Source organism: Bidens hawaiensis, unplaced genomic scaffold (genome assembly GCF_021521415.1).
Source record: "Bidens hawaiensis isolate Kalapana, Puna unplaced genomic scaffold, B.hawaiensis_p1.1 tig00020413_1, whole genome shotgun sequence".
NCBI classification, from domain to species: Eukaryota; Viridiplantae; Streptophyta; class Magnoliopsida; order Asterales; family Asteraceae; genus Bidens; species Bidens hawaiensis.
In genome coordinates this window covers 90,813-106,426 of record NW_027493107.1, presented here as the reverse complement: position 1 = coordinate 106,426, position 15,614 = coordinate 90,813, and the positions used below count along the sequence as shown (strand labels likewise).

The 15,614-nt window shown below is 41.6% G+C and overlaps 2 protein-coding genes across 2 annotated transcripts; one reads left to right on the top strand and one right to left on the bottom strand.

The window, feature by feature from the left end:
• The first annotated feature begins 1,549 nt into the window (after nt 1-1,549).
• On the top strand, nt 1,550-5,294 carry LOC143560577 (BTB/POZ domain-containing protein At1g55760-like). Its single transcript, XM_077048855.1, has 4 exons — nt 1,550-1,813; nt 3,290-3,438; nt 3,527-3,645; nt 4,506-5,294. Exons 1-4 carry the CDS (start codon nt 1,614-1,616, stop codon nt 5,106-5,108), a joined length of 1,071 nt encoding a protein of 356 aa, XP_076904970.1. The 5' UTR covers nt 1,550-1,613; the 3' UTR covers nt 5,109-5,294.
• A 2,946-nt stretch (nt 5,295-8,240) lies between these two features.
• Nucleotides 8,241-8,429, bottom strand: LOC143560588 (uncharacterized). Its single transcript, XM_077048864.1, has one exon. It carries the CDS (start codon nt 8,427-8,429, stop codon nt 8,241-8,243), a length of 189 nt encoding a protein of 62 aa, XP_076904979.1.
• Nucleotides 8,430-15,614: the final 7,185 nt, after the last annotated feature.

Here is a 15,614-nt window from a genome sequence, read left to right as displayed (position 1 = left end):
ATAAAAAACGAGATCTCCGTTTTAAGCAATCGATGCAACTCCATCAACATTTTTCTTATAAAAGTGGAAGCGGTTGCTTGGGATTTTGGTACTCAAAGTTAGATGGATCAAAATGATGTAGGGATGGCCCACATAAAAGGATTCTGTTCTTGTCCATTTGCATAATATTCATTGGAATCCAACTTGCGATATTTTTAATACCTGAAAGATTCCACTCACTTCACCCCACACTCCAATTTGCGGTTATAATAGTCAACAAGCAACTTATATTTGTTTGTTCGCACTCTACAAATAATACATAGCCATCCCAATCATCCATTTTTGTGTGTACATTATACGCACACACACTCATACAACTAAAAATATAAAAATCATGCAATTGAATAAATTTAATCAATAAACATGTAAAATAGACATATCTTGAGGCAAATACACCCTATTTTAGAAAAAAAAAAAAACAAAGTTTTAAATAGTTCGGGTTCAGTTTCTCTTCGGATTTTTCATTTATCGTATTCATCCAACTCTTAGTGTTGGCGGTAGTTAAAGTAGTTTGGGTGTCTGTATTGTTGCGGGTGGTGGTGTTGTTGCAGGTGTTTGATATGGTTGCGGGCATTGGAAATGTTGAGGTTTGGGTCGAGCATAGAGTTCGACAAAAGGTTACTGAATCACGGAGGTTGCTTTGATGGAGTCGATATTAGTTGTGTTAGGTCTTGGAATTGGGATGGGTTTTGATTTGCATACGACCCGAACCCAGGTAGACGACATTTGTTGATTTGATTCGGGATTACGAGAACCACCAGCTCTTGGTTTCTTTAACCTCTAACTTTATGTGAAGGATTAATATTTGTTTAAGAAGATTTAGGTGTTAGGAGAGGATAGTGGATAAATTTGTGTGGGAAAAATGTTGATTGTTTAGGTTAATATATAGTTTGGATTTTAACTGTTTTTTGTTTAATAAATTTGGCTGTTGATTGGTCATGAGACCCTTAAGATGAGAGGGATGATCATGATGGATACCCCTTTTGAGACAAATTTTTGTCGGGCCCGATGAAGGCGTGATGGTGTTCGAAGCCACCCGAGACCATCAAATGATAGTTCGAGATCTTTGTGATCTTCGGTTCGATCCTAAGGGCGTCCGTGTTTTACCACCAGTAAGCTTTTGGGCGGGTGGATTTTTCCCAGAACTTAGAGATAACCTAGAGGTACTTAAGGCTTTCATATGACTGGGTTAAGCCAGCTAGCGATGACCTTTGCCGAAAAACAATTAAGGCGTATTATTATAACGTAACGTGCTAAAGTAAATATCTTAAGTGACTTTTAAATGGCATAGCCAATGAGTATCGTCAACGCCAACCCTTTAATCGTTCGTCACTCTTTGTTTATATTTTCCCACTAGTGGCTGGCTGCTACTATTATACCAACATTAATATCATACATAATATCCCCATCATATCAAATCAAATTCTAGATTCTTGAGTCTCCTACAGAGAATCTAATCACCTTTCAAAAACAATTAATCAGATTCTAATCACTTGATCATGGCAAGAAGGAATAAGCAGACACAGTGAGTGTGTTTTTTTATATGTACAAGAGTTTAAACCTTAAACGACAATATGGGAAAGCACGGGGAGTTGTTGTTGGCTGGAATATTCAACTGTTTCCATGATATTACGGCGGGGTTTGCTTTTGCTAGGATGCCTGACAACGTTTATTATGTTGATACTACAGCACGACTTGCTCAGTGGCGTATCGATGGTTTGGGTTCATCTACGTATCGAAAATCTGATCCGTTTAAGATCGGTAAATGGAATTGGTATGTTTCTTGTTTCCCCTGTTTTTTGGAACATCAAAATTTACAATCGAAACCAAGTCAATCGCATGTTTGACCTCTGCTTTAACATAAACGCTACTTTTTTTTTTGAACGGCCAACTAAGTAACGCCGGGTACTCCGTACGCGGCCCTCATTGGTTAAAGGTAGCCCGAGCCGGCCACTAGTCCGGACGGACGGAGCCCCTAGCGGTCCACCTATTGAGGGATTCACCGGATAAAACCCGACCCCCACGCCCGCCAAACGGCACGACAGCGAGTAGCCGGTAAAACCGGGTGAGATCACCCTGGCAAGCCACGGTCATCCCTTATATCTCTCATATAAGTTGGTGGTAGTGAGGTTTGATCCCCCTACCTCTCACTTGTAAAATGAGTGCTCTATCATTGAGTCACAACCAACTTATTAACATAAACACTGCTAATAACCATTATTGTTATTTTCCTTCCTTTTTTTCCCACCAGAGGAAAATAAAGCTGGTTAGGGGAAAGAAAAAGAAATAATTAATTATTGTTATTATTATTTTCATTTTTGTCTTTAAAAGAAATGATAAATTGAATGTGACCCAATGGTAAAGCACTCAATTTACTAGTGAGAGATAGGGGGTTCAAACCCCATTATTACCAATTTATATGGAAGATATGAGGGATGACCCTGGCTTGCCAGGGTTCGAGTCCTGATCTCGCCCAGTTTTACCGGCTCCTCGCTGTCGTGTCGTTTGGCGGGCGTGGGGTCGGGTTTTATTCGGGAAATCCCTCAATAGGTGGACCGCTAGGGGCTCTGTCCGTCCGGACTCGTGCCGACTCGGGCTACCTTTAGCCAATGGGGACCGCGTACGGAGAACCCGACTTTACGTAGTTAGTCGTTAAAAAAAATATATATATAAGAAAATAATTGAAATATAAATTTTTGTCTATTAAAATATAAGAAAATGATTGAAATATAATTTTTTGAGTTTCTCCTTAGATTTAAATAAATATACACAAATACATTTATTTAGAAAATCTATATGTATGCAAGTCACGTGTAAATTATATTATCTACGTATAACTTACACATGCTTTGGTAAAATATTTACAAATTAAAAATATATATATGAACAAATTATCTTAATGGTTTTTAACTTTTTTTTTATGTAGACAACATATGCACTTGTATTAAAAAAAATAAACCATTTATAAAATAAAATTAAACAACTTAAATTTGCTATTTATGAGTTTTGCAATAATTTTGGTATTATATGATGAACATTGTCACATTAAGTTATGTATATAACATATTCATGAACAATTCTTTTATCATTTTATTGAATATCTAGTTGGAACCACTTGGTGCGGTATATTCCCAGTCTTCTATGTGAATCTTGAATCTTGAATTTAGTATATTATTATTGTTTTTCTTTCTTGTAGTTTTATCCAACCATTATATATTAGTAACTTCTTTTACAATAATATGAAATGAAGGCGACTGGTTCTGGAGAAGAATCGTCATTTTTTGATTAAATTGTACCCAGAAATATCAAGTTTGAATAATAAAGACAGTCCTCCAATTGCTTCCTTCATTATACAAGTGGTTTGTTCATTGGGAGGTAGAACAGCCTGGGTTCATCCAGGTACTTCATGTTGACTTCATAAAAGTCAACTATCTAACCAACATCATTAGAATATTAATTGTGATTTAATTTAACTATTTGATTGCAGAAATTAGAGATAAGCAGCTAAAAAGCAGTGAGGATTTTGTGTGGGCGATCGACGTTCCGGTTGGCGGGAAATTCATCATAGATGTTGAGTTTCTTGATCTTAAGACTTCATCTCCAAACGTAATTCTACTAACATTCTCTTTGGTTAAGTTTTATGGTTTTGAGTGTTGTGTTTTAATAGGTTGTTACTTGTTACTAAATAGTTAATATGACATTAAGAATTGGTTGGTGAACAGGAAGGTATGTTGTTGTCGGTTGATGAGCTAACATTAGTCGTTAGTAATTAGATTTAGGTCATGGGTCGATGTCATGTGATCTTATTGCACCAATAAAAGTTTTTATATGACTTACATTGATTAATATGTCATACTAAAGATATGAAGAAATCTAATCTACACGTGACATGTGACTTATATGAAAAAGAAAACGACATGTAGACGAGGAAAATAAAAGTAAAATTAGGAGGTGTGCCGTTATCTTGTTTCTACCCTCTTTTACTCAAATTTCACTCTTATTATTTTATTTTGTTCTAACAAGAATCAAATAAAAGGCGAGACCTTAAAACCAATGAGGATCATTAGATTATTTGATCAAAGACATTTTGATGTTTGGAGCCGGTGGTCCTATATCCTTCTATATATATTTCATATTCTCTCTTAAACCACGGTACAAACACCACCATCCTTCAATGAAAACCATTTAAGTATCGAAACACTAGAGTTACTCGTTAAACTAATTAACCTTGAAATCACAAGTCCAACATGAAATTCGTATGTTAAAAAGACCTGTTTAAAACTTTGGTGGTGTTTAGTATTGTATTTTGAAAGTGATTATTTCATTATATTGTTTTCAAGTGGTTCATAGTCTCTAAATGACAATCTAATCATCCAGTGGTCAAATAATCAATTTCTAGTTATTTGTATAGGCCATTTTACATGTACATCCTTAAGTGACCATTTTGGTGTGACATGATGCAACAGGGTGGTGAATCTTACTCCGTGTGGACTGAACATTTCACACACAAATATTCACAAGCAACAGCACTTTCCTCCATCGGAAAAATGTTATCAGAAAGCATTCACACAGATATCATCATCAACGCTTTCGACGGAAGCATTGGGGCCCACCGGGCCGTCCTTGATGCCAGGTCACCGGTCTTCAAAACCATGTTCTCCCATGACCTTAAAGAAAAAGAAATGTCTGTCATAAACATATCCGACATGTCCATTGAAACTTGCCAAGTATTTTTAAACTACATATATGGTAACATCATAGACCAAGATTTTATTACTCACAGGCTCGATCTTCTTAGAGCAGCCGATAAATATGATATCATGGATTTAAAAGACGCGTGTCATGAAAGTTTGTTAGACGATATTGATACGAATAATGTGCTTGAAAGGCTTCAAAATGCTTCTTTATATCATCTACCAAAGTTGAAGATTTGTTGCATGCGGTATCTTGTGAAGTTTGGTAAGGTATTTGATATTCTAGAAGATTTCACTATGTTTATACAGTCAGCAGACAGAGAACTGATAGGTGAAGTGTTTAATGAAGTTCTTTCTGTGTGGAAAGGCTTCTGAGTAAGTTGCTCAACTTGTAAATATATAGATATGCATATATGTGGCATTACTGGTAAGTTGATTATTTGTTGTATATGTTGATTTATGAAACTGGCCGTGCCCAAGATTTGTTTTGTACATAATTTGTTGTATATAAATGTACAAAATAGTTTGTTCAGTGAAAAGATTATGCTTGAATTGTGTTTATGGTTTTGATGATTGATGAACATGATGTAGCATTAAGCTTGCCTTGTTTCATAATAAATTTGCATTTGCAGAATTATACAAACGGTCAATTTGAATGTAGTCAAATTATAAAATGGGCCGCTCTTATAAAACTTGCTAACTTAAAACAAGTCGAAACGGATGTAAATTACGCAACAGGTCAAAAAGCCTTTTACATAAAACAATGTAGGTCTAAGTGATTAGGAAATGTTTTGACATACCTTCTTAGGACTTTAGCTTGAAGGACCAAACCATGGTTCCAAAACAGGTGTTCCCTGAATCATGGGCTAAAGGCGAAAGCCCTTTTGTTTCTTTGCAGCTTCACCTTTGTTTCAGTTTCTAAGAACCCTCAATTAATTAATGAGAGAGAGAGAGGAATATTTGAGCATATGAGGATATAAAGAGGAATACTATGAAAGCACCTTTTGTTAAAGATAGCATATTCCTTGGGTGACTTGGATTCAAGTTAAATGGTTTAGGATTATGCAAAACAATAAAGCTTCACTAGACTATTGACAAGTCCCAGATCAATAATTAAACACGAATTAAACGATTAACTCTTATTTATATTAATCAGAAAATATTACTCAAAAAACTGATTACAACTTTCAAACTCTAACTCGGTTTGACTCTAGATGAACCCTAAACTTGGTTGCCCTATTTTAATGTTAACTCAACTTAGCTAACAAGAAACCAAATAACCCCTTTTTAATTCTTAGGCTGGGACTTCACTTGACCCAAACAACAATTGAGCCAACATATTGTACCTATAGTTGCTGACTAAAGGATAACAACTAATATTAATGGCTGTTTGTTTTATTTGTTATAGAGACAACTAGTTATAGAGACAAGTTCTAGTCTTGGCAATCTGGTAGGTCGGATGGGCTCGAGTGATGAGTCGATATGGGTTCTGAGCAAAATTTGTTTGGATCGACAAAAGTTCGGGCTCAAATGAAAGTGGGTTGAAATTATAAGTCGTTTTAGAACAAAAGATTATCAAAATAGGTTTACCCACTAGATTTTTTATGGTTGACAGCAAAAGTGGTGCAGTGAAACGAGCAAGTGGTGGGGACAAACAATGGTCATCGGTGGTACTAACCATTTGAAGCTAAGTTTTAAAATGGTTATAGGTTTTAACTTGCTACCATATTGACCCGTAGTCGAAATTGAGGTGACCCAAATAAAGCTATATATAATTTTATTTTTGCCTAAAGAACAGGTCACAAAATTATGTAGAGACATCCGATTATCATTGCAGCTTGGTGTTGCTGCAAATTAGTTTTGAGTTTCTTGCTTTAGACTATGATTATTACGTTTGAACGTCTGCAGTTGTTCTAAGATAAAGTAGTATTAATTTTGTTGTCAACAAGATTTCTCATATTCTGATACACATTAATGTTATTTCAACAAGCTATCTCATGCTTGATCATATCACCAATGGACACCAGTTTCTCAACATAACATAAAAGAGTGTTTCTCAAAATATCATGTGGGTCTTAGATTGACATTTTGCCAGCAAAATTTTGGACAGTTTCTATCTGTACAAGGTGATTGGGGTGGCAATAGAGGTGCACAAATTGGTTTCGAACCATCAGTCGGTTCTGGTTTGATGTATCAAACCCGTTTAGTTAATCAGGTCGAGCTAACCTGTCAACCCATATACGACTCTTTTACAACTTGACTACAACATATTTACAGCTAAAAAGCTTGTATAACTCTTTTAAGTAAATGGGTTACATGAGTCACGTAGAATTTCAAGTGAATACATGTTAAGGTTGAAGTCTTTGACACGTATAAACAAATGGGTCTTTATCCTGAGTTATGGAGCCTTATCTCCAATGTTGACATCAAAACAGAAGTCATGCCATTGAATACAATTTGTTTTTTTTTTTAAATATTTTATCATTTAACACTTAATTTATGAGTCAAAACACCAAAGGAATTTCTATTGCATGCATTATTCGTTATATGAATTCTACTGCTGCATTAATGGAAACTGCATGGGAGCTCATGTCTCTGCACCTGTTTGGATCTCTGATATGAGTGATGCACATTATTTTAAGTAGCAGGTTGGTGAGCTCATTTAAGATGTTCAAAAGCCATTAAAATTGCCCAAACCATCTAAACCAAGCTATATCAACCGAGTTTGGTTTACGGTTTGCAACCGGCCGGGTAAACAGAAAACCATAGTTACTGGTTCGGACAAGAGATTCTATTAAAAGTTAAAACCCCTTAAACCAGACCATGAACATCTTTAGCTTTCATTATGTCTCCATTTTAGTTTGGATCTTCGCAATTCAAGCTTCATTACAGTGTCATAAATTTCTTATAACAAACTATAATAATTTTTTTAACCTAGCTTCAAGGACCATTGATACATAGGGGTGCAAACGAGCCGAGCTACTCGAGCTAAGCTTTTTTTAGCTTGAGCCGAGCCAGATCCTCAAATAAAGATCATTTAGTTATCGAGTCCGAGCTCGAGCCTCGTGTATTTTCAAGTTTTACCTCTTTTGGACTTCTATGTATTAATTTTACACTACATAGGTAAGCTCAAGGCGAGCTTTGGCTCATTTAAGGTGCTACATGAGCTCTAGCCAAGATTAGGCGCGTTTAAGGGTTTTCTCAAAATATATAAACATAATTTAAAACGTATGTAAGTTTATTAATAACAAATAAACGAGCTGAACTTGGGGTTAAATTGCTCGATCACAAATAAAAAGTAGATGATTTCACGAGTAAGCCACACTTTCAAATTCCAATTATCACAAAAAAAGCATCTTATATAATCAAGCAATTAAACCACATTTCATGAGAACAAATTCTATACGTCAACAAAACAATCTAAAATAAAAATAAAAGTAGCAATTGATTGATATACCTAGCTAGGGTGGTTTGAAATTGACATAATGATTCACAAAAAGCTTCAGCTTAATAGGTAGGAGGAGCAGCGAAATTGATGAACGGCCTGCCGGTTGGCGGAGAAGAATAAGAATAATGCAATTCGTTGTTAACCTTGTGGAAGGCTTTGCTGAAAACACCGAATCCGAATAACATTCCGATTGCAATCACCACAACGATCAAACACGTACACAACATGCATATTCTGCCACAACACATGGTGAATTGTAAGAGATCTGAATTGATTATCTGAATTCAATTGATAATAACAATAATAAGAGGAATGAATGGTAGGGTTAATGGATTGGTGGTGAGTGGAGCGGTTACTGCACGCTTTATTTGTTTGTTGGATTATTATTATTTATATTGATTGATTGATATTGATCTGTTAGGCGAATTGTTTGATTCGTTTACGTTATGATATGTGAGACATGATTTGAATACAACGCGTAACGGAAATATCTATTATTACGGTTTCAGATTCTATTTTTCTTAAAAAAGTGGTTAGATAAAGGGAAAGTTGATAGAAATCTACTTCTCTAGAAAAATTCTTTTAAATGATTCTACTTTCCTGGATATTCTAATTGTATAGAGTTTTTTAAATTAAGTGAATGAAATGTAACATTATGAATCTGAAGAAACACTAATCGACCCCGGGCAGATTACGGATAATCTGGGGGTTAAATAGATGTTTCCCACGAGGGGTTAGATCCGGCAAAGATGGTTCTTCTGATAACCTGCAAAACAGACACCGTGAGCTCGTCACTGAGAAGGGGGGGGGGTACCTCCTTGTGACCACCCTCCGGCGTGAGAATCAGACTAGATTGCTCTTGAATATAAATGTATATTAAAAGAATGACTAGAGCAGATATCAGGTAATATATCAAGATATGAGATATGAGATACGATGTAAGATAAGATAATACCATTCCAAGGTGTTGGAGTATTTATAGTCGAAGGTAGGTTTCCAAGCAGGTACAGCCGGCTGAATAGTGTTCCTGTTCTGCCAACTGTGGGCTACGCACATGCCATGCTGGTGGTTGGTGGATAGGCAGCGGCTGATAGTGACCAGGCCGGCTGTGTACTATTCCTGTTCCACCAACTGCAGGCCATGCCATGCACGTCCTCCGACAGGTTGGTGAGTAGGCAGCGGCTAATAGTGACATACAGTACAAGAGCGTGCTGCTCGTCATACTGTTGTCAGTGAGCTGTCGTATCTTTGGTCAGATCTTTTGTCCATACCTCGTCAGGTACAGTACAAAAGATCCTCCAGTATCGTACGGACTGGCTCATTTGGGCGGGAGTTTTCCCGGCTTTGTGCGGGAGTATTCCCGGCTTTGCTCATTCCTTCTTCAGGTGACATTACTGAATTATTATGAGTTAAGTGCCTTGTGCGTGTAGCTTTGCTGCGCAGGTAGCCTTCCCTGATGGCTTGTATCCGCAGCTGCGGGAACAGGCAGAGTACTTCACCATTGGGAGGCTTTTCCTGCGGGAACAGCTTGCGTACTGCGCGTAAGGACGTCACGTCTCTGAGCATGGTGGGTCCTGCGGACCCAGTTGGTTTCTGCGCAGACGTCCTTCTTAAAGGTGAGTCTTGCGGGTCCAACTGGGCTCTGCTGGGACCTACCTCTTCAAGTCCCCCCAGTCCAATGTTCTTCTCATGAATTGATAATAAGTGAGGTGAACTTTTGGATTTAAACAAGGGGTTTTCAAAAGGTTTTAGTTTTAAGGTTTTCCATGGGGATTCTTCCCGCGGAAGTCCTAATGCCACGTGCAGAAATTCCCGATTTTTCTGCTTGATCTTTGGGTGTGATGCGGGTAGGTCTGTAACCTCCTCGCAAGTCAGGAGCGTTGAGTTCCACTTGTGTAGATTCTCCATGAGGTTTTGGTAGTTTTGAACATAGTGATCAATTATGTTTAAACAACCAATTCCATCTTGGAGGTTCAAACAATCTAGTTCTCGACATTCCCGCTATGCGGGGATGTTATTCCCGTTTCCGCAAGCACTGCCCAGAAGATCCTTCTTAGTTTCAATTCCCTGCGGAGTGCTAGGTATGTGAAGGGTTTCGCCTTGACACTGTACCCGCACTCGTCTTATAGTTACTTTACTTCCAAGGTATTCCTGGCTTCAATTCCCTGCAGGTGCTAAGTATGTGAAGGGTTTTGCCTTGACACTGTACTCGCACCCGTCTTATGGTTACTTGGTTGCCGAGGTATTCTTGGCTTCAATTCCTAGCAGGTGCTAAGTATGTGAAGGGTTTTGCCTTAACACTGTACTCGCACCTGTCTTATAGTTACTTGGTTGCCAAGGTAAGGGGTATTTTCCCGCTTACTTTTGAATCTTTTTGAAATTCAAAGAGTTGGTGAAAGGATAAGAACAGTCCAAACTGTTGAAACGTCGTCCGACGGTTTCTTCTGACAGTGTCAGGACGTGCAGGAAGTTATGGCGACGTGACAGTATATGGTCATTCCAGGCGCTTTTTCAGGCGCGTGGGCACGATTTTTCGGGCGCGTGGCCGCGAAATTAATGGCACGCGTCCTTTCAACAGCTGTTGCCAGCTTGCTCTTTGCCACGTGTCATAGTTTCATTGCACCTGCGATTTCTCTCTCTTCCGCATTAAATTCATCGCATTAATTGCGATGAGTATATAAAGGGGGAGAGGGTCCTTTGTAATCCACACTTTCACTTCTATCTTCTCCTTCTAAGCGATTTCCGGCGAATATTCTCCGAAATCGTTGCCTTTCATCCTTCCAGAATGTCTTCTTTTACCGAGGAGTCTGACGTGTTCGTCGAGAATCCGTCGTCCACTTCCGATAAGGATGACAAGAGTACTGCTGGCGAGTGCCAGTGTGCTCTTCCGGCTGACCTCTATCAGTACGTCGTCCGGAAGTTCATGCTCGAGCCGTTCGAGCCTGAGTTTCCGGAGCCACACCAGACGGTGTACGATGCCCCCAAGGGCAAGATAGGGGTGTACGCTGCATTCTTCGTTTATGGGAATCTCAGGTTCCCATTGACGAAGTTTGTATACCGTGTCTTGGAGAGGCACGGTGTGCATCTGACGGAGGTACACCCGATGGCGATCGCCAAGATCCGCCACTTTGAGTGGGTCTGCCTCATTCTGGGCGTGGAGCCCCACGTAGATCGGTTGATGACCTTCTAATCCTGGAGGTGCATCCAGGGGTGGTACACCTTAGTCAATCGGATCAAGGGTTTGAAGATCTGCGCCACCGAGCGCAGTCTTCGGTCGTGGAAGCGGGAGTTTTTTTATATCTCCGCTCGCGTCGTCCCCCTTGCGATGACGTTTAAGAATGGGAGAGCACTCCCCGCCCTTCACGCCCTCAACTACCAGGAGGCGGAGTGGTTCGCCAAGATCTCCCGAGTCCAGACTCCAGTGTACCGCTTTGCGGAGTCCGGGATGGTGATGCTCGGGATGAGCCGGGTGTGGAAGGAGGCGTCACAGGTTCCCATCGTCCTCGAATACGGTTTGAACTCTGTCCCTTACGGTATGCTCTGTCTTCTTTGTTGATATAGGTTTTTCTTCTAACTGTTTCTTTTTTTATTTCAGAGGGGAATGACTTGCAGTCGCTCCTACAGCCGCGGGAGAGTGATGGTCCCGCTCGGATGGGTACTCGTGCTCTAGATGAGAACGAGTTGCCCATCCTTGAACAGACGGCGGATCGGTTCGTGGAGGTCTACCCGCCAGGCCACGAGATCCTGAGCGCCAGGCGGCCAGGTAAAGAACTTTTTGACCCTCGCCCTCTCAATGCTCAAACCTCTGCGGGAATTCCTCTAATCTTGTCATCTTCTGACGAGGAATCCGCAGATGGTCCTTTGTTGGTGCGGAAAAAGAAGGCTGCCGGCGGGAAGGGGAAGGCGAAGGTTGCCTCCACTGCCGATCCGGTGAATCGGTCTGATTCAGAGACCGAAAGCGAGGAGGTGGCGGGGAACCCTGGTGGTGATAAGACCACTGCTCCGGAGGCTGAGACGACTGTCACCTCCGAGCAGCCCAGGACGACGACGGTGAGCGGCGTGAAGAGGCCGGCTCCATCGGGTTCGTCCCCGCCTGTTCGCACCTTTAGGCTCAAGAAAACCCGTAAGTACAAACTTCCTTTACTTTTAACTTCATATCTTTCCGCCATTATACTTATATATCTTGTCTTCGTGCAGGCGTGGATGCTACCGCATTCCAGGGTGGAGCGAGGAGGAGCACCTCCGGACCCATGACGGTAGGCTTGGTCAACCTACCTGAAGCGATGACCCAGGCGGCTGCGCCTGCTTCAGTTGGTTCAGTTGCTCACCCAGTTGAGCCAACTGTTCCAACTGTGACGACCTCTCCGCCGGCTATCAGTGCCATATTCACTGATTCTTTCACTGAGCCGGCGGTGAGTGTTTCTGTGGATTCTTCCGCAGCCGCGGCCGCGGTTGTGAGTTCACCTCCGGTGAGTTCACCTCCGCTGGTTTCTACCGCGGCGGCCTCCGCTATGCCTCCTCCGGCGCCGGCGACTACGGCCAGTCCTTCAGGTATGTCCGGGGTTGGGGCGTCAAGCCAATCTCTGCCTCCTTCCCATCTGCCTGACCTCTTGGATGGATATCCGTTAGGTTCGGGTGATGGGTTTGGCGGCTACAGGCCTGTCGTCGACCCTACAGGTGCGTAGGGTTATTTTGGCCTTTATTTTAAATATATTTTTTTATCATCTTTTCCTAACTGCTTTTTGCTTTTGCAGTGTCGGATTCCAATGAAGTGTATGTTCCACGATGGAACATCCGCCGAGGAACAACCCTTCGGAAGCCTGTAGAATGCGTCGAATGGGCGCGCCACGCCGCCCCCGCCGGTGCGCTGGGGGAAGCCATGTCCAGCTACCAGGAGGGTAGGCTGTCGAATGAACTGCGGATTCTCCTTGCCCGGATGCAGCCGCGCGTCGAGTTACTTTGTCGTGAAAACGATAAGTTAAAGACGGCGCGTAGCCTGGAAGTGGCTCAGGCGCGGGCCATCCGGGAGGAGAACAAGAGGCTTGCCGCAGTGGCTGCGGAAAAGGTGAAGGCCTTCCAGGCCCTTGAAGTTGAAGTTCAGGCCCGTCTCGAGGCCCGTTCCAAGGCTGCCAAGCTGTTAACGAACAGCTTCGGCTGGCTAAGAAAACTGCACGGAACGCAACTGAGAGGGCCACCAAGGCTGAAGCTGTTGCTGAGCCTCTACGCATTGAGAACGAGGAGCTTAAAGCCAAGCTAGAGAAGCTCCAGCAGGCTCATGATGCCTTGGCTATGGAAGACGCCAAGAAGCTCCAAGAGATCTTGGACCAGAGGGGCGTGCTTGACCACACTGAGCGGAAGCTAAAGGGCGTTGAAGAGGCTGCTGCTAAGGAAGTGTTGCTCGCCAACCTTAACAAAAGTGAAGCCGAACGCGCCCGTAACCAAGCTCAAGCTCCCCTCCAGGAGGCTCTGGTTGCCAAGGAATGGCTTCTTCGAGAAGCGTTGTCTCAGGTATGCGTAATTTCATAATATCTTTACGCTTTTCTTTGTAAATAGAAAAGGTTTTGATACTTGTATTTTTTCTTGTAGGTTGTGCATCGAGTCTTCACGGACACATCATACGACGATGCCATGAGCGCAGCCCTCAACGCTTCTCATGAGGATGGGGAAAAGGCCGGCTTCCTGCTTGGTCTAGGGTTCGTTGAGAAAGGCATCCCGCCTTCCAACTTCCCTTTATATGATGTGGATACTGAAGCTGTATATGACCAAGCAGTGAACCAGTATGCCGCCTTCCCGCATCCGGTGGTGGAGAAGGTGAACGAAGTTGCTGCTGCTGATGACGGGCTAACCATTCTAAAGACCTTCCTTGAACCGCCACAGCCAACTGATGGTGCGGGTACAAGTGGGTTTGGAGGGAGTGGTCCTGAAGCTTGAACCTTAAGATCCCTTCCCACTGTTAGGATAGGTTTACATTGTATAGATTTATATTCTTGTAGGCGGGTAGATACCCGGCAATTCTTGTAATACTTTATTTATTATGAAATATAAATCTTTGTGCGGGTAGGGCCGCTACTTTCACTGGATGACTTGCTTTATAAACGTTATATGACTTGCTCATGCATACTTTAGTTTAAATTAGCAACCTTCCAAGTGTTCTGAATAAGTTAACCTTTGAACGTGGTAGATAATAGGTTGAAGTTTTGCTTCCTCCTTCGTGATTGTGCGGGTAAGACCGTCAGTTGCACTTAGGATGGCTAAACTTTATCTATATCTGACATGCGTGGAGGTTTTCCTCATCTTCGAAATTTTCTAAGTGTTTAGAATAAGTTAACCTTTGAACGTGGTAGATAATAGGTTGAAGTTTGCTTCCTCCTTCGTGATTGTGCGGGTAAGACCGTCACTTGCACTTGGGAGGATGGCTAAACTTCACCGATTTCTGACCTGCGTGGAGGTTTTCCTCATCTTTTCGTTAGAAATTTTCTAAGGGTTTAGAATAAGTTAACCTTTGAACGTGGTAGATAATAGGTTGAAGTTTTGCTTCTTCCTTCGTGATTGTGCGGGTAAAACCGTCACTTGCACTTGGTAGGATGGCTAAACTTCACCTATATCTGACCTGCGTGGAGGTTTTCCTCATCCTTCCGTTAGAAATTTTCTAAGTATTTTGAATAGGTTAACCGTTCGACGCGTGGTTGTCAATAGGTTAGTTCGGTTTCTTTTATCATGATTTGTGCGGTTAGGACCGGCACTTTCATTTAGTGGGATCACCAAACTTTACCTATGACTGACCTGCGTGAAGGTTTGCCGTTTTTTGTGTTTATGCGGGTTTTGCCGCCGTCCACACGCAACGATTTCTTTACACTTATTTATGCAGTGAAAACCGGCATCAGTGTTTTGAATAAATTAACCGTTCAATGCGCGGTAGTCAATAGGTTAGTTCGGTTTCCTCTATCATGATTTGTGCGGTTAGGACCGGCACTTTCATTTAGTGGGATGACCAAACTTTACCTATGACTGACCTGCGTGAAGGTTTGCCGTTTTTTGTGTTTATGCGGGTTTTGCCGCCTTCCACAAGCAACGCTTTCCCCACTTATGTATGCGGTGAAGACCGGCATATCAGTGTGGAAAGTTCATAAGTATAAATGTAAGATCGTCAGCATCAATGTTCTAAGGAGAATCATTTCCATTAGAAGTGGCTCTGGGCCTTTTCTTTACAAGTTTGGAATTGATCTACATGCAAACTGTGTAATTGAGCTCCCTTCCATGTTGTTGGGATGGGAGTGCCATCGAGCCGATATGCACCTGGTTCAGGATCTCGTTGTTTACGCAGTATGTAGTCTCCAACATTGAAGCTGCAATTTTATTCGTGTTTTCCCCAACTGAGGTTCTACACGCATCAGCCTGCTCAGCGTTCGTTACGCCACGAGGTGCGCGAGCGT

Coding starts and splice junctions, on each gene's coding strand:
- LOC143560588 (XM_077048864.1), bottom strand. CDS start 8,429: ATGTGTTGTGGCAGAATATGCATGTTGTGTACGTGTTTGATCGTTGTG.
- LOC143560577 (XM_077048855.1), top strand. CDS start 1,614: ATGGGAAAGCACGGGGAGTTGTTGTTGGCTGGAATATTCAACTGTTTC. Junction 1,814..3,289: donor AAGATCGGTAAATGGAATTG/GTATGTTTCTTG, acceptor TATGAAATGAAG/GCGACTGGTTCTGGAGAAGA. Junction 3,439..3,526: donor AACAGCCTGGGTTCATCCAG/GTACTTCATGTT, acceptor ATTTGATTGCAG/AAATTAGAGATAAGCAGCTA.